At 39.9% G+C, this 27,019-nt stretch overlaps 1 protein-coding gene and 1 pseudogene across 1 annotated transcript; both read left to right on the forward strand.

The window, feature by feature from the left end:
• Nucleotides 1-74: 74 nt before the first annotated feature.
• LRRC69 (leucine rich repeat containing 69) lies at nt 75-22,089 on the forward strand. Its single transcript, XM_036437582.2, has 8 exons — nt 75-1,472; nt 7,198-7,324; nt 9,577-9,649; nt 12,798-12,993; nt 15,811-15,882; nt 17,767-17,868; nt 19,111-19,290; nt 21,184-22,089. The coding sequence occupies exons 1-8, from the start codon at nt 1,251-1,253 to the stop codon at nt 21,301-21,303; spliced, it is 1,092 nt and encodes a 363-aa protein (XP_036293475.1). The 5' UTR covers nt 75-1,250; the 3' UTR covers nt 21,304-22,089.
• LOC118718699 lies at nt 15,008-15,211 on the forward strand (annotated as a pseudogene).
• Nucleotides 22,090-27,019: the final 4,930 nt, after the last annotated feature.

The following is a 27,019-nucleotide window of genomic DNA, read 5'->3' on the forward strand; positions in this document are numbered from 1 at the left end:
GGAAACACTCCATATTTGGGAGATAAAGAAGGTAAAATCATATAAATGGGGCAAGTTCCTGTATGTTGGGGCCCAGAATTTGAGATACATTTTCCTCTGGACCCGTGCCTAATAAATGTAACTCCATCTCTGTAAGTATTGCTTTGTTCTTCGGTTTTCTGTAACATGTTAGCACCTTGTATTAATCCTGAGAATAGAGTTATGCTTGCATGCTTGAGATTTGTTAACAAAACAGCAATCTGAATTTAAATGTCTGTGAGGTGGTACAAAAGAAAACATAATTACTCTTATGTAACGAGCATTTACTGTGCTAAGCGGTGTGCTAAATGCTTTGCATAAGCAAGCTTATTCACTCCTCACAGAAGGCAGGGGTTGGTATCGTCATTCCTGTTTTATAGCTCATGGGAATGAGACTCAAAGAGGTTGAGAATGAATAACTTAGCCACAGGGCTATTAAGTGGTGAGGCTGCCCCTAGAAAGTGGGTCTTTGAGGATCCACAGCACTTGAAATCAAAACTGCCATTTCCAAATTTCAAAAGAAAACCGAGAGAAACACAATATTCTTCTTTATTACAGGAGAGGATTTCTACAGATTTCTAATACACGAAGCATCTGCTCATGTTTGGAAACATTTACCACAAGAAAGAGCAAATTTAATCACAAAATAAGCTTGCCAAATGAAAGTCTAAAGGTGAAGTCAAGGGCATGCCTAGAAAACCCTTTGTTAAATTCTGGATATATGATAACAGGTAACTTGTCTTTTTAGTTCATAAGCCTTCAGATCAAGATACCTGATAAATGCTGCATTTTTTTTTTCCTTGATCAATTTTCACATTTATGAATTGGTTCCCAGCGAGCCCCAGTGTAATCAATGAGTTTCTTTTATTTTAAAAATACCCTTATGAATCCGTACATGTTCATGTACGAGGCCACTCTTGATTATTTTTTCTGATCCTCAAATTTTCTGATTTTAGGCCAGTGATGTTCCTTGTAAATTGGCTTTCATGTTCTTGGATCTCCTTAGTCTTTACTTCCATGTCTCTGGCATAAGATATTCTCAGCTCATCTTGTACATTTTTTTACCCCAAGCCTGGAATCAGCTATTTCCCCTCCCTACCTCTTACTCAAGAAACTGTCAGTTGCCTCCCACCTTCTGCGTGGTAGATCTTAGAATGTTTTTGTTTCCATGACACGACAACAATTCTGCAATGAGAGACTGTAAAGCTACCTACTAAGGAACTTAATCCATAATGTGTACCGTACCCTTTTTCTATCACTCTTCCAACTTCATGGAAGAAAAGTTGTTCTTTGGAGGAGTAAAGGGTGGTAAAACCACGAAGATCATCACCTTGAATGGGAAGAAGATGAGGAAGATACCCTCAACTATAGGAAACCTGACTGGCCTGAAGGTTCTAAACCTTCAGAATAACCTAATCCCCAGCGTGTGCTCAGAGTTAAGCACCTTAACCCAGGTGAAGAAGAATTTATCTTTGGGGATTAAGGGTCAAAGAGGTGAGAGAACAGTAGGCTTTGATATATGGAGATTTGGTTTCTTGAAGACTTCCCATGGATCCTTGTTAGAGAGGCACCTGGAGTTGTCCTCCCTTAGGAATTCCATGTGGTAGGGGAAGAAGTTACAGTTTGTTCATGTTCTCTTGGGAGCACATCTAGACTCATGATTAGGTCTCTGCCATACTCATCTTTCTGAAGGCTGTCTTCTGGAAAGGCTTAAGAGTCTAGATCTAATTGTCTACCTTGGGGACTCCATCTGGAAGTGCATTTGAAGATCCCTAGAATGCTGTGCATCCTGGGGACTCTCCTGAAGCTTTTGCCTATGGAATGAAGAGACATTTGGGGTAATGGAATGGGGTTTCCTTTTAGTTTCCTACAGCAGGCTGAAAATTTTAAAGTATTTGTATTGATTTTAAAGAGGAAGAGAGAGGAAACATCAATGATGAGAGAGAATCATTCATTGGCTGCCTCCTGCACACCCCCCACAGGGATTCAAACCCGAACCCAGGCAGATAGCCTGGCCAGGAGGACCTCTGGGTTCATGGTTTAATGCTCAACCATTGAACTACACCAACCAGCTACAGTAGGCTGAACTTTGAAATGGAGTGTTGTCAGGGAATGGGAAGGAAGGGATATTCATTTCTTTTGAAGTAGTTTCAAATCAGTTATATTCATTTTTTAAAAGTAAAGTATGATTTCTTATTTAAAAGTAAGGGCTAAGCTGAGTCAGCTCTTTACTTAGGGCAATGACATTGTTTAGCTGCTCATGAACTCCTAACTTTTCTTATATATAGTCTCCAAAGTTGAGACTGGATGGTGAGATGACCTGGAACTACCAGTGGGTGGAGGATGGCGCCCCAAGGCAGTCAGGCCTGCAAGGGCCTACTCTTGCACGAATTTCGTGCATTGGGCCTCTGGGATGAAATATGCTGGAAACACTCAAAAGATGAATATAGATTATTTACACAGTTGAGAAATATTGCTCATTCATGTTCACATTTGCTAATAAAAGGGCAGATGAGAGGTTAAGAAGAGAGAAAGTTACACCCTAGTTCGTTTAGCTCAGTGGATAGCGTGTGGCCTGTGAACTAAAAGGTCCCAGGTTTGATTCTGTGAAGGGCACATATTTCAGTTGCAGGCTCAATACTTTCAACAATTGAAACTTTGTAACCTGGAACAGAGCCAAGCCTCCTGCTTGCTCCCTAGCAGCAGCCATTTCTGTTGGAATTTGTCTACCTTCCATAATTAAAACTTTGTAGTCTTGAGTGAAGGCTTAGGCCAGCAAGGGCAGGCAGAAAGCTTGGCTTCCTCCATTGCCAGGGAAACGCCTTCCTCCTGCTCTCTGTGGCTGTAGCCGTCTTGGTTGGGTTTATTTGCATACTCGCTCTGATTGGCTGGTAGGCGTGGCTTGGAGTGTAGTAGAGTGGTGGTTAATTTGCATATTACTCTTTTATTAGGTAGGATTGCTACACATTAAACATAGATTTCATTATCCAAAGGCATCAGTGGACACTGAGATGCTTATCTCACATCCAAGATGTAAGAACACACATATTTATTTCAAGGCAGGCCACAGATAGGTTATAACCCAGAGGTATGAGTGGGCCAATGTAATCAGATAAATCAAATTTAGGGCGACTTGGGATAGACACTATTTAAGGCAAGTGTATAAAAATGTCAAAAAGGCTACAGAGAGGTTGAAACATTTAAGGAAATATTGGGTAAACAAATTGCTCCTCAGCTGATAATTTGGGCAGCTGTTTATATGTAATCCAACAGGGTCGAATAAAGGGAATTTAAATGATAGCACATCCTATTTATTGCATTCTTCAGCTATATAATGCTATAATTAGTCAGTGATGATTACTAGTAATAGGGTGATTGCAATGAGGTATAGCTGGAAAGTTGCATCTACAAGGAATTTTGAGAATGGAATTTGTTGATTGAATGTAGGTGGATAAAAAGAAGTGCTAGGTGATTTCAAAGTGGGGCTACCATAGGATTACAAAAACGATGGGTGCGTCAACCAAAGTGCAGATGGGAAAAACAGAACTGGCTTGTCCAGTTTTAGACTGAATTTAAAGCGACAACTTCACATTCACTTGAGGTGTCTTTTGAGCCCAAACCATCACGATGCAATTTTTGCAGGGATAACTGCATTTTAGGTTAAGAAAATAACTTAATTGTCTAAGTCTTGGATGTTAGTGATCTCCTTGACTCTTAGCAGTTTTTGTTGTCACAAACAAAATTAATTATGTACCAACAATGTGTGCTGCTGAACAAAGAGTGGGTGCCGTGTAGGCTGCATTAAGATAAGTGTAGTCATCTGCCTGAGGGAGAGTCTGTGGTCTCATCAGTATCTATGCGGAGACCACATTCCCTGTCTCAGCCAAGTTCTAGGTCTCCTTACAAAACTTAAAGAATGACCAGGATGGTGAGGGGTATGCAAATGATGTCCTGCGGAAATTGGTTAAGGAAGAATGGAACACATTTAGGAGAAATATAATAGCAATCTTTAACATTTTGAAAGACTGTTATATGGGGGATGAAACTATTTTTATGATTACTGTGGGAAAAATTGGGTAGATGTTTCAGAGAGCCTAAATACAGAAAAATAAATAAAAACATCTAGCAAAATAAAAAAAGCTACCCATTATTGTGTCATGAGGAAGATATAGCCCATTTGCATTCTATGATACACTAGATGACTTCTAAAAGTTCATTTTTCTCTGTGTTACTGGTCTATGAAAAACTATTTAGTAGTCATGGTGTATTTCAATCTATAGCACTATGCCACATTCAAGGAATAGAAGTGCTACACTCTGAAAACACAAGCAGAACTTCATTCTATATACAATTATTAAAGTAATGTAAGTTTTAAACTAACCCAAGTAGTTGTCTCTTAGATGACTAAAGCCTTCCCTTGGGGACTGCCCATAACCATAGAGAGTGTTACTAATGCAACACTGTCATGTTCATTCTGGATGCTTGCTATTTCTGAAAGCCTTGTGAGTAAAGCACCATTGAGAATAGCCTTGCCAAGGCATCCCATTGCCTTCCTGCAAACATCACCTCCTCAGAGTGGTCCTCCCTAATAGCAGCCCGAGTTACTTTCCATTCCATTGTCCTATTTTCTTTCCTTTATATGTAGCACTTAGCAGTAACAGAAATTGTGTACTTATTTGTTGTCTGTCTCATTTCCCAATGTATAAGCACTATGAGAGAGGGAATTTTGTGTGTCTTTTTTAACTTTAGTATTCAGAATAATAACAGGTACACAGTACACATATAACAAACACAATTGAAGTAATGGAATATTTAGATTGGGTCCTGAGGTACTTCTCAAAGGCAACTCTTTTTTTTTTTTTTTTTTTTAATATATTTTATTGATTTTTTACAGAGAGGAAAGGAGAAAGATAGAGAGCTAGAAACGTCGATGAGAGAGAAACATCGACCAGCTGCCTCCTGCACACCCCCTACCGGGGATGTGCCCACAACCAATGTACATGCCCTTGACCGAAATCGAACCCGGGACCTTTCAGTCCGCAGACCGACACTCTACCACTGAACCACACAGGCTTCGGCCTTTTTTTTTTTTTTTTTTTTTTTGCTAAGGTGTCTCTGGACCTTTCTGTATAGTTTATATAATCTACGCTGGAACTCTGACATATTTGCCAGGGTGAGAGAGGGTAACCACTTGGTCTTTCAAATACCTTTATGACTTTGAAGGTCATCAGTGAATCTTCTTTTTTTAGTGGTCTTATTCCATCTAGAATCATCCCAGTTCCATTGACTTCATCTTAGTTTTAACTTTGAAATCCTTTAAATGTTGAGGTTATCAGTTGAACCCTCTTCATCATCTAGTGTCATATTCTTGGTGGTGGTGCTCAGAATTTCACATGATAGCCTTTTCTAGCCAAAAAGCCATATGGTTAACTAGAGGCCTGGTGCATGAAATTCGTGCACTCGCGAGGGGTGGAGGGCACTGCAGGGGAGAGCCCCTCAGCCTAGCCTGTGCCCTCTCGCAGTCTGGGAGACTTCAGGGGATGTGTGACTGTCAGCTTAGGCCTGCTTCCTGTGGGGAGTGGGCCTAAGCCAGCAGTCGGACATCCTTAGCAGTGCTGCAAAGGTGAGAGAGGCTTCCACCACTGCATTCACCAGCCATGAGCCCTGCTTCTGGATGAACAGCACTCCCTCTGTGGGAGCGCACTGACCACCAGGGGGCAGCTGCTGCGTTGAGCGTCTGCCCCCTTGCAGTCAGTGTGTGTCATAGCGACTGGTTGTCCCGCCATTCGGTTTATTTGCATATTAGCCTTTTATCTACTTAATATCATTTTTGGGAGCTAACTGTTGGCTGTCAACTATCCTAGTATATTTCCCAAAATTGGTCTTCAAAATTACACTTCATCAAACTTCTTACATCTTCTCCTCTCAGCAAATTTTGGTTCACATTTCATTGAGAAATAAACACTATCAGTCGGAGCTCCCTTATTTTTCCATCACCAAATCGATCCAGTGTTCTGATCTGCACACACCTTTTCTTTTCCTTCTTAGTCCCCAGATGAAAAGGTCCTATTTGCACTTTGGATCCTATCATCTTAAAATCTAAAAGATTTTGATTTCTGCAATTATTCCTCTCCTTGTATTAGTAGCTACTCATTATCTACAGGTTTATATCCATCAGCATATAACAAAATGAAGTGTATTTTATTTTCTGGAAAACCCCTTCAGCTGCCTCCTAATTTTCCAGTGTTCCTTTATTAAAAAAAAAAAAAAAAAAGTTCTTCAAATAATTATCTGCTTTCTCAAATTTTCTTGACGGCACACCTCAAAGAGTTTTTCCTTTCCAACACTTTAGTACCATTGTCAAGGTCACTATTGATGTTCACATTGCTAATTCCAATGGTTGTTTCTTTGCTTTTTCTTTTTCTTTTTTTTTTTTTTACCTTTTCTCCAGGATTTGAGCCATAGTTACCTTCTTAAAATAGCTGCCTTTTCATTTCTCTTGGTTTCTGTGACGCTCTATTTCTTGTAGAGCCTGAGTCATAGATTTCTGTAATTGATTGAGGCTGTGCTATCAGGAGAAACCCATAAGGGTGTGAAGGAAGCAGAGTAGAGCAGAGAAGGAAAAGGATCTAAGCAAAGATGTCGCCCAAGCCATCCTTCTCTCCCACCTGGCCCATTGCAGTCATGCCTCTGTTATCCTTGTCCTCGCCTCTTGCTCCATCCGAATTTAATGCTTCCTTTGGGAGTAGTATGACAGGAGGGCCTCAGATCTTTGGCAACATTTCTTAGTTCAGGGAATTAGCTCTTTTGTTGATTTTTTTTTTTTAATGGTTTTTGAGTCTATAGGTCACAATGCTAGTGTATTCTTGAGCTGTTCAAGTGAGTTATAGATGAACTGTTAACTGCATTTTTAAATACCCTTGGAATAGTTTGTGATGAAATTTTAATGAAGGGCTGTAATTGATAAAATTAAAGTGTGCTTTAATTAGCATAAAGTGTTTGAACACGAACTAAATGAACTTTATAAAAATTATTTTAGATATGTGTAAAATAACAGTTTGTGATCATGCGGAAGTTTTCTTAGGTTACGTGGACCTCAGCAAAGGGACTTAGTTATTTCTTTTTTCTCATTTGAAGGTAGATAATGTCTGAGTCCATTAAATATCTTTATGTTTGCAGCTTACAGTACTAAATATGGGAAACAATCTTTTAGAAGAAGTTCCAGAAGAGGTGAAATACCTCACATCCCTGACGAAGCTTCATTTATTTGGAAATAGGATTAGTAGATTTGCATCTGAAATATGTGGTAAGTTAGTCAAAGAAAAGCAGTATTATAGTCTCAAACTTAATCCCCTTATATTTAACCATTTATAACTAAAGGAAAAATGAACGTTACATGTTTTGCTTTTGGGGGGAGATATTTACCTGCTACTCTTGAAATTATGAAATTTGGGGTACTTTTTCCCCAGCTATTGTACTATATTTCTTTAGATGTAGACCTAAGCAAGCATTAGTGTAGTGAATTTTTGTATCTGTTTATACTCTTGAATCTATGGGCCCTTCCTTTGTGCCAGAGTGAAAACTAGTGGAAAATCAAATCAAGGAAAGCTTTCCACAGCTCTCCTTTTCCTTTATACTTTTTATTTTGTCTCAGATACTAAGTCACAGTCTTTGATCAAGATGATAGCTTTAGCCCTGGCAGGTGTGGCTCAGGGGTTAGAGTGTTGATCTGTGCACCAATGGGTGTCGGGTTCAATTCCCAGTCAAAGGCATGTACCTGGGTTGTAGGTTCGATCCCCAGCCCCTGTTAGGGTACGTAAGGAAGGCAACCAATCTAATCTATGTGTCTCTCATATATCAATGATTTTCTCTCTCTCTCTTCATTTCTCTCTCTCTCTTCCTTTCTCTCTCTCTGAAACAATAAAAACATATTCTCAGGTGAAGGTTAAAAAAAAATGTGACAAATACTTATCAATGTTTACGCACATTTTATTTACAAAACCACATATTTAGCATTCTGTTACACTTTAATTAGGAAGAAAACAGTTTACACAAGAAAACAATTATGGAATGGAAAAAGTAGACAATATCTTTTAGCTATACTGAGGGAATAAATTTAAGTAAAATCTGATATATATATATATATATAATTATAATATATATATATAATATTAAACAATTCAATGCTAATTTAGATTTCTGTAAGGAATCTTTTTCTCATGTTGCCTTTAAGTGAGATTTATAAAATATATCTGATCTGTGTACACTGCCCCTAAATGTCTTCGGTTCCTGTATATCTTAATTTTGGCTGTTGAACTTTGAAAATCCTATGTGGTTGACATAAATTATGGTCTCTATCAGATCATGATTATTCAACTGCATTGTTCATCATGTATTACATGACCCTGTCTCCTGACCAGAGCAGAGTGAACTAGGGTTACATGTATCTTAAGCTGGGTCAGTCATACATGCTTTGCTAGAGATTGTGATAAAATCTTTAAAAATTTAATTGGCTTGAGTAATCATAAGATAGTAGTTGTAAATGGGTGGCTCATGAGCTGAATTTGGGTCACAGATAGGTTGGTTCTGTTTTGTCTGTGTTTTCCTTTTCTTTCCTTCTCACTTTCCTTTTTTTTTCCTTTCTCTCTCTCTCTCTCTCCCTCTCCCTCTCTCTCTCTCTCTCTCTCTCTCTCTCTCTCTCTCTCTCTCTCTCCCCCCCCCCCTCTCTCTCTCTCTCTCTCTCTGCAGTGCATTTATTTATTTAAATTTATCTTTATTGTTGAAAGTATTACATATAAGTTTGAATTTAGCATCAAGATTTGCAGATCAAGATAATTCATATTAAGGCTAAATTTCTGGACCTTTCTCTCTTTTAAAAAAAGAAAGATTAGGCAATACTGGAATCACATTGCCACATGCCAGCAATTGCTAGGAGCTGGCTGAATGGGAGTCCAACCTGCTCAGCTCTCAAGAAACTGTCATCATGGACAGTCTCACAGAGGTGCTGTGTAGCAGTGGGGCACAGGGCACAGAACCATGGGCAGGAGAAGTGAGCCCCGCAAGGGGATAGGTGTGCACAAGTGCCAAGAGAGGGTGTTATGTGTGCCCGTGTTGGTTTGCTTGGGTGGACACGCTTGCTGGGCCTGTCAGAGCTGAATGTGGGATTCACAGATGCGGGGGGATGGGGCGTCGGACTGATATCCCACAGGATGTTTGTTGGGTAGATGAATGTCATCCGTAAAGAAGAATTTTGGACTTCATTCATTCCCTCCACAAATATTTATGTGTTCCAGTGTCTATTGTAGTGCCTTTCTGGTTTGAGTTCAGTTAACTAGGCTATACCTTCTATCCTCAGGCACCGTGATTTAGCATAGTAAGACTTTGTGGTAAATTCACCACTTTTTGTTGAAGCGAGTTTAAGAATTTATCTGTTACCAGCAAGCCAAGAGCCATGGGCAAGACCAGAAATCAGAAGGAAAATCAAGTTATACAGAAAAATGTCTAAAAATTATAGCTAACTTGTATATAGCTAAAGTGTCCGAAATTATTTTCTAACAGATGGCTTGAAAAATTTGACCCTACTTAATCTGAACAACAACCAGCTCACATATATTCCTAAAGAAGTCAGCAGGTAATTTTGTTGATAGCGACATTTAGTTTACTCCCTACCTCTTTACCCCCCCCCCCACCTCTTTACCCCTCCGCCCACCCCCCTACCCACCAGGGCCCTTGGAAAATCTTATGCTGAGCTTCAAGTCCTTGTGGGATTTGTACATAGCAAAGGGGACATCTGAAGAACTGAGACAAGCCGCCATTTTTAAGCAGATGATTCCTTAAACGCTGAAGAAAAATGAGAAACAGCATGGCTTGGTAGTCTAAGTGTAAGAGTGGGGGTGTGAAACATACAGTTCTAAAGTGTTATTAAACTCCCAACTCTGTAGTTCTTAGAGGTTGCTCCACTACAGAATTGGTGACAGTAAATTTTATTTCATGTGAGTATTGTAAATCACTTTCAGATTGATAGAAAGGTATCATAAAAGTCTATTCTAATTCACTTACCAATACCTCTAACAAATGTATTGTTTTCCAGGTAGATTTTTTGCATAGAAAATAATGTTTTAATCAACCGAAGGACTTGTATGTATTCATATAAGCACAACCAATGGGCATAAGACACTGGGGGGTGGGATAAGAGCAACGACAGGGTGTAGGGAGACTGGGGGAAGGTCAGTGGGGCGGGGGGGGGGGGATATATGTACTAATATGTGTAATACTTTAAACAATAAAATAAAATGTAAAAAATTTTAAAAAAGAAAATAATGTTTTAAGTCAGAGCAACTAGAAAAAAATTTTGAAGCAATTTAATTTTTTAAGAAGAGGAATATCTATAGCAATGACAACGCCAATAGTTGTCTGCTTGCTTCTTCACTTATTCAGTTGATTGATGTATTGGTTGAATGAAAAAAGAACACTTGGAAGATCTTGTGAATGTACATTTCTACAACCAGCCTGATGACCTAAAGCATGTTCTTTAACTGTCTTATATGTTAGCTTTCTCATCTCTAAAGTAAGAAATCTGAGTAGATGAACTCCAAAATCTTTGCAGCTGTAACATGTTATGATTTTACAATTTTGTAAGCTCTGTTTAAAGTACAAAAAAAAATATTAAAAGGAACTGTATAAACCTATGGTGATATGTCAGAAAAGTGAAAGAAAGTAGAATTGAAAAATGCATAGGTTTACACAGTTTTACAGATTACCATGGATTGTCTGTATTCTAGCTGTACCTCCCCAGGCATGGTTTTGTTTTCTGCCCTTGGGAAAATTTCTTCACCTTCCTATACTTTTGTCTTTATCTGCAAAATGAAGATATTAATAGCGCCTATTTCACATGGTTGGCTTTTTTAAGTATATTTTTTATTGTTGATAGTATTACAGATGTCTCCCATTTCCACTCCTTTCCCTGCTCCCTCCCTGGCCCTACCCACCCTTCCAGGTCTTCACTACCCTATTGCCTGTGTACATGGGTTATGCATATAAGTATATTAGAGTCCCGGAGCATGAATTTGTGGATGGGTGGGGTCCAGCCAGCCCACCTCTACTAGGGATGTCAGCCAGCCCACCTCTACTAGGGGTGTGCCCCCAACCAAGGTACATGCCCTTGGCCAGAATCGAACCTGGGACCTTTCAGTCCGCTCTATCCACTGAGCCAAACTGGTTTCGGCTTTCACTTTTTTTTTTTTACTTTCAAATTTCTCCTCTTCCATCTGACTTATTTCTAGATGTCTATCTTTGATATCACAAATTCTTCCCTCCACCTGGTCTGCTTTATTTTTTAAGCTTGCTAGTTCATTCTCCATCTCCTACTGAGTTCTTCAGCTACAGTATTTGTTTGGCTCTTTCTCTATAGCTGTTACCTCTTCAGTAAAATAGTCCTTTTTGTTCGCTGATTTTACTTCTGAGTTTGTGAGTTGCCTGAGTTTTCTTGTATTTTGTTGAGCTTTTCAAAACTGCAGTCTTTAATATTCTGACATTTAAATCGGGTATTTCCATGACGTTAAGTTCAATTTCTAGAGATTTTAAGATTTTTCTTTTGGATTTCTTTGGTTATTTTGGTTGTTCATTGTGTTTGATGGTTTAATTCTCTGCTCTGGCATTTGTAAACTGCTTTTAAAAAAGAATTAAAATAGAGTTCCTTTTTTCCAGTAGGTGGCGTTGAAGCGGTAGTTTTTATTTTCTCTTACCTCTATTGCAAGGGTTGCCTAGATCTCTGTGGGACAGTGTCCCTAAACTGTGCAGACCTTTCCCCATTGCCCAGTAGCTGGGCATCCCCTCCACTACCTTGTTATCTCAGACTCGGGGAACCCCTCCCCTGCAGGAAGGCTGTGGATCCTCTGGGTGCTCCATGTGCACTCCCTATAGTCAGAGCTACTCCAGCTTGACTTAGCTGCTTCCACTAGGAGGTACCACAAGGGACAGGGATAGTTCGGTGGGGGCAGCTAGTAGTACCTGAATCCCAGTTCTATTCCACCTCATGGGCTTAGCACTGTGGTCGGCAAACTGGCTCTAGACCAGGATATATAAATAAAGGCAGAGTTTGTGTTTGACCCATCTTTGCATCTTCCTCAGGAACTAAGTGGTTCTCACAAATTTTTAGCACACGATACATTAAACTGTAACTATACCTATACCAATACCTATATCCATGTATGTGTTTATATGTATATGTATATTTCTGCATGTATATGTCCTCCTTTGTCTTTGTCTTCCTCTTTAATATAGTGAATGTGTAAGTACACAGAATGAAAATAGAATTTTCTTTCTTTCAAATCTAGGTTTTGCCCTGGTTGGTTTGGCAGTGGATAGAGCATCAGCCCACAGACTGAAGGGTCCCAGGGTCGATTCCAGTTGCAGGCTCATTGCCCAGTAGGGGGAGTTCAGGGGGCAGTTGATCAGTGTTTCTCTCTCATCCATGTTTCTAACTCTATCACTCTCCCTTCCTTTCTGTAAAAATCAATAAAAATATATTTTAAAAAACAACTATGTTTTGATTACGTAAAATGCAAGCTATCTGAATATAAATTATTTTCAAAAGTTTGATTGCAATCAAGAATTTTTATGCTCCGATTATTCACAGTAGTTGTGAACATTTGACTGAAATAAAGCTCAGATGACCTACAAGAAGATTAATTCACACATGGCTTCTGACAAGCAGTGTCTGTGCAATAGACTTTCCTTTTCTGTGTGAGTTTCATTCATGTTCCTTGTTTAATTTTCAGATTAGAAAACCTTATATACTTGAGTGTAAATCATAACCAGCTAACAAGTATTCCTAGAGAACTTTGTTTTCTTAAGAATCTTTGTGAACTTCAACTTAACTACAATCAGATCAGTTGTATACCCGAAGATATTTGGTTCTTGAAGAGTCTCCAGAAGCTTTTCCTGGCCAGAAACAACATTGAAGTTTTGCCAGAGGTAAGCAAAGCATGGGACAGAATTTTCTTTGGCTGGGGAAGAACTCTCCTTACAACACGATTCGGAGGGATTGTAGAATGATTGTAGATTGTGGCTGAGTGTGCACCACCATTTGCTTTCCTTGTGATTGATTAGATGGAGTCAGCTCCCAAGTTCCTGTGACAAAGGATGGTTGTAACTTTTTTTAATTTATTTCACATAGTTAAGGATGCCAGGTTTGTAAATACAAATATACAATACTCACTTAAATTTGAATTTCAGATAAGCAACAAACAATTTTTAGTATAAGTAGGTTCCTAATACTGCATGGTACATAACTATATGAAAAAACTCATTGTTTAAAATTTAAGTGAGGCCGAAACCGGTTTGGCTCAGTGGAAGAGCATCAGCCTACAGACTGAAAGGTTCCAGGTTTGAATCTGGTCAAGGGCATGTACCTTGGTTGCGGGCACATCCTCAGTAGGGGGTGTGCAGGAGGCAGCTGGTCGATGTTTCTCTTTCATCGATGTTTCTCTCTCATTGATGTTTCTAGCTCTCTCTCCCTCTCCCTTCCTCTCTGTAAAAAATCAATAAAATATATTTTTTAAAAATTTCCTCTTGGACATGGCCAGTTGGCAGCACTAGCAGGAGAAAGGATAGGAGAAGGAGTATCAGGTACCCTGCCTGATGGGGGGCTATGAGTTTCCTGCACACCTTCTTGGAAAGCCATAGCTGAAGTCATGTGATTCTCATGGGCTGTTACCATCTCCCTTGGCTCCTTAGGCTTATGGTGGTAAAATACCTTGCTGCTGGTTCCCAGCTCCTGGGAACTTGGAGGTTTTAGGGAACTACATTTTGTGGTTTAGGTTTTTCTAAATCCTGTCAAACTTTTAAAAATAGTGACTTGACTAAATTCACCTCACATTTCTCCCTTTGAGAGTACTGTTTCCTGAAGGGAACCTGTCAATGGGTTTACCTTTCCTTCTTATGCAAATTAGAATTAACTAGGTAGGAGGGAATGCATGCCATGCAGTACATTGAGAGAGAACAAAAGCAGGTCAAATCCTGCTTTCATTTTTCTTTCAAAGGAATATTCCTTTAAAAAATTCTGTGCTTGTTGTAATGTAATATGTGAAAATATACCAAGTTGTAGGCTACAAATAATATTTTTTTTAAAATTGTATTCTTGCCGAGACTGGTTTGGCTCAATGGATAGAGCGTCGGCTTGGGGACTGAAGGGTCCCGGGTTCCATTCCAGTCAAGGGCATGTACCCTGGTTGCGGGCATATCCCCAGTAGGGGGTGTGCAAGAGGCAGCTGATCGATGACTCTCTCTCATCGATGTTTCTAACTCTCTATCTCTCCCTTCCTCTCTGTACAAAATCAATAAAATATATTTAAAAAAATTGTATTCTTAAATTCTTTAAAAATCCTAATTTCTATAAACAAGTAAAAATATCTTTAAATTACAGACTAAATCTATTAAAAGTATAACTCATTTTTTTTTTTTAGGGAAAAGCTTTAACAGCAGCAATATGAGCGTCATGATGAAGCATTATATTATTTAGTGTTTATAACAACTTTATGGTGTAGCTCTTTTTATTATATCCATTTTAGAATAAGGAAAAGAGATATGTGACTTGAAACAACTTGCAAAGATCAGAGAAGAAACTCAAATCCATGTCTCTCTAACTTAAAAGTACTCTTTCTATAATTTTATAAATCCCCAGGAGTTTAAATTTAAAAAAATTTAAATGCTAATAAGTCCTATCTTGAATTATTATATAAAGAATGCCTACGATCATTTATGTCCTTGTAATTTAATATGATTCAGTCTATAATTATTTTGTAAATGTAGGTATTTACAAAAAATACTTGTTTTGGTTATGAAAAAAAGTATGAATCATTTTCTGATACATTATAAATTGTATGTATATCTTCACATGTGTATGAATGTATATGTCCATCAGTCACATTAGACATGTAGATAGAGACCTTAACAGATCTTTTTCTTTACTGTATAAGGAAAATGTTCAATCGCTTCTCGGCCTTTTGGCTAAGATCAAGTGTAGGAAAATGTTCATTTAGCACAGTGCTAAGCAAGAGGGAGATAAGAAATATATGCCAGTGGTAGAATTGTCAATTAGAGACAACTTTCAACATCTTTTCCATTTCTCAAAGATTCTTTCCATTGTAATAATAGTAATGTCTGCCTACTGCTCACTATGTACTGCGCCCTTTTAAAAACATATTTGTATTGATTTCAGAGAGGAAGGGAGTGAGAGAGAGAGATAGAAACCTCAATGATGAAAGATAATCACCAATCAGCCCCTCTCCCACACACAATGCAAACTGGGGATCTAGCCTGCAACTAGGCATGTGCCCCGACCAGGAATAGAACAGTGACCTGGTTCGTAGGTCGATGCTTAGCCACTGAGCCACACCGACTGGGTTGTATTGGGTCCTTCAGTAAGCACTTAGTAACTTATTTAATCCATTCAACAATCATTGAAGTAGGGGCTTCCATTAGCAATTCCATTTTACAAATGGAGAAATTTAAGTACAAATTACCCATAGTCAATGTCAGAAATGAGATTTGAACCTACAAATAGCCTAACTCTTGGCCAGTTGCCCTGGAGTGGTCATGGGAAATAGGAAATTCAGAGAATCTGACAATTCATGTTACAGAGATCTTCTTTGGGAAGGATGTAAAAAAGAATTGATCAGGTAATTAGAAAAGATGGCCAATACCATCAAGTTCAAACTTAGAAGACATATTTATGATTCTATGTATTTTACAGATTCTTAAAAAATCTCTCTCTCTCTTTTTTTTAAACAGTTATTGTGTCATCTTATAAACCTAAAATCCCTAGACATAGCCGGAAATCTCATTCAGATATTTCCATCAGGAGTAAGTAGAGTCAACTTCTGTTAACATTGAAAAACATATTTTTTTTATGCTACTGGGATTAGAACAAAATGAAAAACCAGTAGAACTTGTAGTAATTGGAATCTTGAGTTATACAAATGACTCAAATACCTTTTTTTGTTCTATATTTCAAAATCTTTTGTGGTTCTATTGTCCTATTGTCCTTTGTGTTCTGTGCCAGCTGAAGTTGTTTGAACTAAGTGAACTATGATTGCTATCAAATATTTTAATATACTTGTATGGTTGGTATTTATTGTTAGTATATACTGTCTTAGGCCACTTCAGACTTTTTGAAAATATTGTTTTCCAGAGCATACCTTTTTTAAAATACATTTTTATTGATTTCAGAGAGGAAGGGCCATGGAAGAGAGAGATAGAAACATCAATGAGGAGAGAGTATCATTGATTGGCTGCTAAATGTTGCTGTTTATTTTCAAGTTTGATTTGAGTTAGTTGCCACTGAATTCATCTCCCAAACAGGGACCTTTGCATGCTTTTAAAGCTGTGAGTGCACCTGGATGATTCTAACTTGCAAATAGCAGGGTAACGACTAATCATATGGATAGGTATACTTGAGGGTACTGTCCCTGCTCTCAGTACCCTGTGCTTCCTATTTCCCCTGTGCTCTTTGCTACGTTAGCTGATTTCCCTCTACAAACCCACTTACAGTCTTTTGGCCTACCTGGGTAAGCAATAAATTATAACCAACAAACTCTCTCCCTGAATGCAGTCCTTTGCCTCCTGGATCTTGGCCTTTGATTCTGATTATTTCTGTCTCACCCACTCCTCTCACACTGCCTCCACTTCCTGAACCACTTGTTTTCTGATTGTCACACAAGAGTCCCCTGAAAATAAGGCCCATGGTTACTGACCTTCCTTTTTTCATGAAGACACTCTACTCAATATGTTGCCTACTACTTACCCTGATGTCCCGTCTTGCCTTGAATACTTTTAGTTTAAAAAGGTTTCCTACTTATAGACATTGCTGATGATAGGGACGTTTTCTGCCACATAGTTGATCTTTGAGAATGTTCCATGTGCATTAGAGGAGAACTGATAATCTGGTGTTCTGGGATGAACGGCTCAGTAATGGTTATTTATGCCTCTTTGGTCTAATGTGTCATTTAAGGCTGATAATTCTTTATTCATATTCTGTTTGGATAATCAATCCACAGCTTTAAATGAGATATGTCTCCAACTATAATTGTGTTTTTGTCAGTTTCTCTCTGTTCTGTTAGTAGTTGCTATCTTTATTTTGGTGCTCTCAGATTGGGTGACTATGAATTAAGTGTTATGTCTTTTTTATGTAGTGTCCCTTTTATCATGATAAAATATCCATCTTTCTACATTTTTATCTTGACATCTTTTTGCCATATAAATATGGCTGGATACCATTTGGTGGAGTATCATTTTTCCATCCTTCCATTTGAATCTATATTTGTTATTACAGCTGAGTTGTCCTCTGAAGGCAGCATTCACTTGGGTTTGGATTTTAATACAAACTGTTTACTATATGCATTTTTATTGGTGAGTTCAGCCCATTTCCCTTTAGGGTGATTATTAGCCTATAAAGATTTCCTGTATCCAATTATTTGTGTTTTCTGGTAATTCTGTGTCCCCATTGGCTTTATTTTTTTTCCCCTTGTGTTTCTGTCTGTTATTTTAGTTTGAAGCTCTCCTCTGGATTTTTTGTTTGTTTGTTTGTTTGTTTGCTTATGTTTCTAACAACTGTCCTGGTGTTAAAATACTAATGTGGAATGTAAGTCCTAAATAAAGCATTTTAAATCAAATTTTCTTGAAGATGTAACCTCAGGAGTAAAATTTGTTATTTTGTTGTGAAACGAAGTTTTTATTTTGTTTTGAAAGTTTCAGTATATGAAGCTGAAGGAATTCTACTGTGAGGGAAACCCTCTGTACCTGAAGCATCCTGTTGGTGCCATCAAGAAGCTGGACGTCCTGAGCCTACAGGTGAAGCCTGAGTCATTCACACACGTCTCCAAATGAAGCCCTGATTTAAGTTTTAAAGAGTTTCTTTTAAAGAATGCGGCCCCCTGGTAGTCAGTGCATATCATATCTACTGGCCTGTCGGCCGGTCAGCCTTTTATATATAAAAATATTCTCATATTATTATTAGTTTCTGAACATACCTGTGTGGATAGGTTTAATACAGAGTGAATTCAGAGATTTGGTTAATAGAAACAAGTATTCTTTACCAAGTATCTAGGTACTTAATGCAGTAGGTAACTTAAACTAATGCTTCTCAAATTTTAATATGCAAAGGCATTATCTAAGGAAACTTGTTAATTGCAGATTCTGATTCAGTAAGTCTGGAGTGCACCTGAGAGTGAATTTTTAATATGCTTCCAGGTGATGCAAATTCTACTGGTTCATGATCAACAATTTTAGTAGTAAGAATTTAGACACTAATAGATAGAATAGAGTCAATTTTAAAGTCAGTCTGAATATGTGTACAGTCCTTGTTTACTGTAATAAGCGGTACAAAATTTAAACTAAACTTTAATAAGTGTATTATAACTTGGATTCCTGTATATAAAAATATGGAAATATTAAAATAAGAGTAAGTTGCTGAAACCAGTTTGGCTCAGTGGATAGAGCGTTGGCCTGCGGACTGAAAGGTCCCGGGTTCGATTCTGATAAAGGGCACCTACAGGAAGCAGCTGATCTATGTTTCTCTCTCATCGATGTTTCTAACTCTCTATCCCTTTCTTCCTCTCTGTAAAAAAAAAAAAAAAAAAAAAAAAAAATCAATAAAATATATTAAAAAATAATAATAAAATAAGAGTAAGTTGCTTTTCTTACATTGTTGAAAACTAAACTTATTTATAATGCTGCCAAAACCGGTTTGGCTCAGTGGATAGAGCGTCGGCCTGTGGACTGAAGGGTCCCGGGTTCGATTCCAGTCAAGGGCATGTACCTTGGTTGCCCGCACGTCCCCAGTAGGGGTCGTGCAGGAGGCAACTGATCAATGACTCTTTCTCATTGATGTTTCTAACTATCTCTCTCTTTTCCTCTCTGTAAAAAAATCAATAAAATATATTAAAAAACACATTTAAACTTACTTATAATGCCAATAATTGACAATATACTTTATTATATACACTTTGAAAAATTAATTTAACAGACACTGAAGAATAATAAAGAATGGTTATTTTGAAAATTATCTTGAGGCATCATATTTTTTTAACCTAGGAAATAACATCAAGATTTATAATGAATCAGCTGATAGAAATGAATCCTTTCCTAATGGAAGCCATGGCATGGTACCCGCAGATCTGGCAGACAATCTCTAAGGGAAAATTATGTGCAATATGTGGAAAGTCATTTTTAGCCATGTGGATAGAATGTGTTGAGTTTGTTCCTCCATCAAAGGTAAATGGTGCTTTTTTGTGTGTGAAAATGAGCATAAGACTTCCTCTTATTCTTTATTCATATCTAAATCTCCCAATACTAACTAGATTTGTATATAAGAATTTATTTCTATCAAAGTATAATGTTTTTTCCTATCTTTATTGAGACGTAATTGATATATAACATTATGTTCAAGTGTACAAGATGTGATTAAATACATTGCAAAAAATTGCAAAATCATTGTCACCATAGTGTATTTGCTACCACCTCCATTCTATCACATAGTTATTTCATTTTGTGTGTGTGTGTGTGTGTGTGGAGAATACTTAAAATCTACTGTCTTAAGAGCATTGAAATATATAGTGATTATCAGAGGGAAAAAGGACTAGAGGGAGGTAGAACAGGGTAAAGGGGGATAAATGATGATGGAAGGAGACTTGACTTGGGTGGTGAAGACACAATATAATATACAGATGATGTATTATAGAATTGTACACATGAAACCTCTATAATTTTATTAACCTATGTCAACCCAATAGATCCCTTAAAAAATTTAAAAACAAAAATCCTATCTATCATAATAAAAGAGTAATATGCAAATTGACCATCACTCTAAGAAACAAGATGGCCACCCCCATGTGGTAAAGATGCTGCCCCATGTGGACACAAGATGGCCACCACAAGATGTCCTACAGGGGAGGGCAGTTGTGGGCAGTTAGGGGTGACTAGGCCAGCAGAGGAGGGCCATTGGGAGATGACCAGGCCAACAAAGGAGGGCAGTTGGGAGGGACCCAGGCCTACAGGGGAGGGCAGTTGGGCAATACCAGGTCAGCAGGGGAGGGCAGTTGGGGGCAATCGGGCCAACCAGGGAAGTCAGTTGTGGGGGTCCAGGCCTGTAGGGGAGGGAAGTTGGGGGGGACCAGGCCTGCAGGGGAGGACAGTTAGGGGCAAACAGGCTGGCAGGGTAGCAGTAAGGCATCAATCAGGCTGGCAGGGGAATGGTTAGGGGGTGATCAGGCTGGCAGGCAGAAGCAGTTAGGAGCAATCAGACAGCCAGGCAGGTGAGTGGTTGGGAGCCAGCAATCTTGGATTGTGAGAGGGATGTTCAACTGTCCATTTAGGCCTGATCCCACCATGCCTGAGCAAGCATCAGACATCGATCAGCTGCCTCTTGCACACCCCCTACTGGGGATATGCCCGCAACCAAGGTACATGCTCTTGACGGGAATCGAACCCGGGACTTTTCAGTCCCCAAGCCGACACTCTATCCATTGAGCCAAACCGGTTTCGGCATCACTAAGTTTTTTGATATCCCTATAACCAGTGATTTGAACTCTGCATCTAGCAGATTGCTTGTCTCTGTCTTGTTTAGCTCTTTTTCTGGAATACTATTCTTTTCTTTCATTTGGACCTTGTTGCTTTGTCTCACCGTTTTCCCCACCTCCCTGTGTGTGTTTTTCTATGTAGTAGGTAGAGCTGCTATGCCTCTTAAGCTTGGTAGCATGGCCTAATGTAGTGGCATCCTTATGGTCCAATGGCACAGCCTCCATGACCACCCCAGCTGAGGGATGTGCACCTTTCTATTGTAATTAAGTTTTGATTGCAGGTCAGTGGGTGGGGTTTACCCAGGATGATAGATTCTATAGAATAATTTACCTTCATCCCAAACACATTATGGCTGGACAATATTATATGTTTGATAAAAGCATAGGTAATTGTTTATCATTTGAATTTTGTTTAATATTGCCTTTATTAGCTAGTAAAGTTTATTTGTGTGGGAGAAATAGCATAAACAGAAGAGTGGGTCCTTTAGAAATCAATGTCATGAAATCTCTGAAAAAAATTAATATTTATTTTATTCAAAAGTATTTGTTGAGCAATGCCTTAATTTTATTTCTAATCTTTACTTTTTAGAACTGGAGGACGAGCAGAAATCTAAAGCTGGTACCTCTTCGAACATTAATTTGTTCTTTCGCATGTTTTAATCAACGTGGCCCTAACCAGTTTGGAATTGCTCACGTGCAAAATCAGTGAGAAGCTCATTTAGAGCTTCCCAGGAGTTGCCCTGTCAGCTCTACATACAGTCAGATTATGCCCTAATTATGACATCATGCTGTTTCTCTTTGTCAATACATTAAACTAGAGGAAGAAAAACAATTCCTTTTGAACATCCCAATGTCAGTATTACAATCTGCCTACATCATTTACACTCTGGATGTACTGTTTTGTCTTTGTCTTAAAAAACAAAGTAATAAATGAAATAACTCCGATCTCTGTGGGAAGTGAGTCTTATTTTTTTCCTGTCATCTTATGACCACCATCTCTCTTTTCTAGTATTAAGAGACTTCAATGGAGAAACATTTTGTAATTGAAAGAGAATCACTTTTTAGTGTGAGACAGTTGTATCACCTTTGTATAATTCAGGTAAGCTCTTACTTTTTAAAAGGCATTAACATCTTACTGACTAAGATAAAACCTTCATTCCACTTAAAAATGAGTAAAAGGCTAGAAATCCAGGGTTGGTTATTCCTGGCATCACTTTGTTCATTTTTTGTTTTGTTTTGTTTTGTTTTCCTCACAAATGAAACTGACAGAAGCCAGAGCAAAAGAGCTGGAATGTGAATTTGGCTCTTTTCCTGTGAAGGACAACAGAAAAGTGTGGAGAAAAGTCATTGAAAATATATGGCATGGATTGCATAGACCAGCAGTTTTTGCAAGTATATCCAGCAGCACCCAGGTCACTTGAGAAATTGTTAGAAATGCAAAACATCTGGTCCCACCCCAGACTACTGGATCACAAATGGGGCAGTATGTGGCCCAGCCATCTTTTTAAAGAAATCCTTAGTCTAGTCAATGCTGATAACCCTCTGCTGTGTGTTCAGAAAAGCAAGAGATTTAATCATAACTTTACATTTAAACCCCACTAGGAATATACTTATTCATACACGATTGGGTGGCTCTTCTGGTGGAAAGCTGAGTGGATTCTCATAGTCCATAGATTGTCGTGTTACCTTCCTAACTGGGCCTTTCGTTAGTTTATTTTCGGTCCCACTCCTGTGTGCATCAGCGTTCCCGCCGGCATACCTGGGAAGCGAAGTCACTGGAGCATAGCAGAGAGGCCCTCAGCCCCAAAGGACACGAGCGTCAGCTCCTACTGAGGCAGAGATGAGGGCCTCCAGGCTGCTCTCTGAAAGCTCCCTGCACTAGGAATGCATTTTAAACTGAAAACACAAAGCAAAAGTAAAAATGAAAGTCACAGGAGCTCATTAAAAAGGAGTTACAGAAATAAACCACGGAGGCAAACACTGTGCAGTAAGTTGATTTTGATTAGGGAACTATTTTTATACGGCCTGTGCCATGGAAGAGGGTGTTTTGTTCACCATTTGAACCCCAGGACCTCAGCCAAAATGTATGTGCCATCTTCACTGAGGAGAGAAAATTGCATCCACTTATTCATCTATCCCTTATTTCAGGGATCCTTGAAGCTCAGGTGACACAGAAAGAGAATCTTGACTCTACACCATTCACCCTGCTCTCTTCTTCATGTCTGAAGGTATTGAGACTTGGTTTCTGCCCCACTACTCCACGACTGGTTTCTCAGAGGGGATCCGTGAGTGCCTACCAACCCACCTGCTCCTCCTCTGGCTGGTCTTCCCTGTCTCTACTCAGTCCTATTTTCTCCTTTCTTAGCACTTTCTCTTTACCTGTAGGAACTCATCTACTCCCACAGTTTCGTTGGGCCTCATTTTTCACATCTGAGTGGGTAAATCCTAGCTCTCTCCATGTTTAACCCATGTATCCAAGTTTCTCAACTTTAGCATGTTTGAAATAACACTTTCACATCTTCACAAAATGTTGTTTTCCCATTTATTCATGTATTAAATATTTATTGAGGGACTACTGTGGATAGACCACTGTTTTCTGTTCTTGGGATATAGCACTGAACAAAACTGAGAGGGCCCATTCTCTTAAAAAAACGTACCATCTAATGGGGGAGGCGAACAGTTAAAAATAGACAAATTATATGGTGATAGGTACTTTGAAGAGAAGGAAAATAGAATTGGAGAGAGAGGGAATGATTGGAATACTTTTTATATAAGGCAATCTGGGTCTGAGAATAGAAACCACTTTTGTGTAGAAAGGCTGAACACCCAGAATGATGCTAGCAAGCACTGAATAACGATGTGTACTAAAAAAAAAAATATCATGACTCTGACATCAAGAAATTTAGTGTTGCTTAAAAAAAGAACCTCTTGAATCTCTTACCCTTTGAGACAGCATGGAGGGACCTGGAGAGTATCATGCTAAGTGAAATAAGTCAGTCAGAGAAAGGTAAGTATCACATGATCTCACTCACATGTAGAACCCAAGTAACAAAATAAACAGATGAACGGAGTAGATCCAGAGACTTGGAAGCATGGAACAGAATGCAGAAGCCTATAAGGAAGGTGGGGGTGAATGGGTGCGTGGGTGTGTGGGTGGGTGGGAGTAATAAACCAAAGACCTTGTGTACATATATGTATAACCCATGGACATAGACAATGGGATGGTGAAGAGCTGGGGCAGGCTGGAGGGGGTCAATAGAGGGGAGGAAGGGGACATATGTAATACTTTGAACAATAAAGAATTATATATACTAGAAGCCTGGTGCACAAAATTCATGCACAGGGAGGGGGTCCCTTCAGCCCAGCCTGCACACTCTCCAATCTGGGATCCCTTGGGGGATGTCTGACTGCCGGTTTAGGCCCAAAGCCTGGGATCAGGCCTACACCGGCAGTTGGACATCCCTCTTACAATCCTGGACCACTGCCTCCTAACTGCTCACCTTCCTGCCGGCCTGGTCACCCCCTAACTGTTCCCCACTGACCTGATCACCACCTAACTGCCTAGTTGCCCTACACCCCCCACCCCGCCGGCCTTGTTGCCCCTCACTGTCATCCCTGCTGACCTGTCACCCCTAACTGCCTCCCCTGACGGGGCATGGCAGCAGAAGGGAGCTCTGAACCCTGACTGTGATGGGGTGGCAGCAGGGAGTTCTGGGCTCCAGGTTTGAAGGCCTAGCCACACCTCCAATCACGGGAGACCCCCTAATTCTGCCGCGCCCCAGCTGGAGCCCAGAACTCCCTTCTGCTGCCGCACCCTGGCTGGGGCTCAGGGCCCAGTCGTTGGGTCCTCCCTCACTGACCCCCGGCCAGCCAGTTCGCCCCACGCAGCCTCTTGTTCAGCCACCCACTTGGTCATTTAGGTCGTGATTGGCCCCTGGCTTTTTACATATTAGGATGATGGATGGATCTGCTTGTGCCCTGTGGGGCCAATTCTGTGTTCTGCATCCCTGGTTAATTAAAAACTTTCATCTTATTCTGATAGGGGAAGGGTAGCAATAAGAAGAGAATCACAGTTGATTAATAACTATCCACTGCACTAACTATAGAGAAGAGGTTTATTTTTATTTATTTTTTTTTTTACAGACTCTGTGGAGGATGTGTTGTAAGAGAAATAAAGATAAGCAGCCTTGAAAGATGGGCCAATCCCTCCAAGAGAAGATGCATTTTGAAAGAAAATCAAGGACAGGACCTGCCTGAAGGGAGCGAGACGTAGGTGGGGGGTGAGGGTGGAGAGTGGACGTGAATCTTTACAAGAACCAGGACAGAAAACACATCTTGGGAACTCATGTAAGCTTTAGATTCTTTGCCACCTGCTAACCCTGTATAGCGGCTGGCTTGAAGTGAGATGGGAGGGTGGCTTTTTGGGGCTGGTGTTATACCTGCTGCCTTCTTAGATGGCCAGCATCTGACGAAAAGCACCTCAAAGATTCAACTTTGTTTCTACTTATTTCTCTGGTAGCCAAGGACAGCTGAACTTCCAGTTCCAGTTTCAAATTACGGCGACGCCTCTGGGACAGCCATGGGACTCTCAGGTATGTGACTGGTAAGGGTGGGAGTCCCACTGGTTCCTTCTGGCAGCACTGCCAGGAATTTTCCCTGTAGGAGTCCACTCCCAATCATCAGTCTCCCCATTGCCTCGTTAGGAGTTGATCCAGTTCATCAAGTGCTATATGTGGGTGTGTTTGTTTTTTCTTTGAATCTGAAAGTCCGGGCTGAGCCTCCTCAGCTCCAGATCAAAGCGCTTCTCTGGGTGCAGAGGTGTGAGGCGCCTCTGCCTCTGTGGTTAGGTGGGAGACAACCAAACCAGGGACTCTGTCTCTGCAAGAGCCAGATATTTATCGAGGCTTGTATATCTCTGCTACATGCACCATTGCTTAGACATATGTGTATGGTGCTATGTTCTTTCTGTCTGTTTTGTTGGTTACCACTTAGCTAGGGTCCCAGCTGCTTGTAGCAGACTGACCGCCCATGGCAGGGATGGCAGGAACTTCCAGGTGCCTGCCAGCAGTTGTTTATCTGCAGGACACTCCCTCTCTAGGTGTTAGCTACCTGAGATGCTTAGCTGGTGAAGGAAATAGATCTGTGAGGAGCCCCGGGACTGACTCCCAAGCCTGACGGGGCAAGTCAAACCCGTGGGCATGCCAGGAGTCCTCTGGCACTGGCCTCTGGACGTTTTAGCCCTCTGGGTCTTGGCCAGCAGACAGCCCAGTCCCCGTTTGGCAGGGGGTAAGACTCTGGCTAATTCCAGAGTCTCCGTGGGAGGTCAGTCGGTAGGCCCTTTCTGGCTGAGAGCTCGCCTCTGTCTGAAACAACACTTCGGTTACAATTGTTCTTTGCTTGTTTTCTTGTCTTTTGGGGACATCCTTTGACTGTTGCTGTTCTGTAGCTAACTTGTTTTAACCTTCCATTGTTGTTTTTGTTTCCGTTGTGAGATAAGAGTCTGGTCTCCCGTTCCATCAGGGCCCAGGAGGTTGTTTTTAGCTAACCCGCACATTTAAGTCAGCGACTAATTGGAATGGTTCTGCCATAGGTGACTTACGTGCAACCTTTCATGTTGTTACATCCTAAGGATTCTACTTCGACAGGACCTAAGTGAATAGTTCAGAGGAAAAGCACTCTGAAACCTCCCCCATACAGTCAGTAAATCTCAGGAAGAAAAATATGGGGAAATAAACCTTTTTTTTTTTCTTAAAAATTTTTAATGTTGACATAATTGTAGGTGTCCCCCTTCTCCCTGCCCTTTGTCCACCTCCACTCACTCCACTTCACCTTTCCTTAGCCTTCACTAAACTATTATCCATGTCCATGGTAGATATATATATTGATTTGGGTGACATTGACTAATAGGATCATGTATGTTTCAGGTGTGGATTTCTATGTTACAAGATCTGTATATGGCACTGTGTGCCCACCACCCAAAGTCAAATCATCTTCCGATACCATATATTTGATCTCCTTCATCCCCCACCTACCTACTCCCTTCCCTCTGGCAGCCCCCACCCTGCTGTGCGTGCCCTCTAGTTTCACTTTTACATCCCACTGATGCGTGAAATCATGTGGTTCTTAGCTTTTTCTGCCTGACTTATTTCATTTAGCATGATATTCTCAAGGTCCATCCATGTTGTCAACTATAGATAAGAGATTTATCTTTCGGACCCTGGGAAACTAGGGAGGTTGTAAGAAGAAAAACAAAGTTGGAGGGATAATGTATCTTCAGAAAGAACATACTCGTACATTTTGAAAGCAAATCAAGGACAGGATCTTCCTAAAGGGAGATAAATGCCTGGGGTCTAATCTTTATAAGGACTCTAGATTTCAGCTGGCTTGAGACAAGATGGGAGAGTTGTTTTTTGTTTGTTTGTTTG

This window comes from Pipistrellus kuhlii, unplaced genomic scaffold (genome assembly GCF_014108245.1).
Source record: "Pipistrellus kuhlii isolate mPipKuh1 unplaced genomic scaffold, mPipKuh1.p scaffold_m20_p_14, whole genome shotgun sequence".
Classification (NCBI taxonomy): domain Eukaryota; kingdom Metazoa; phylum Chordata; class Mammalia; order Chiroptera; family Vespertilionidae; genus Pipistrellus; species Pipistrellus kuhlii.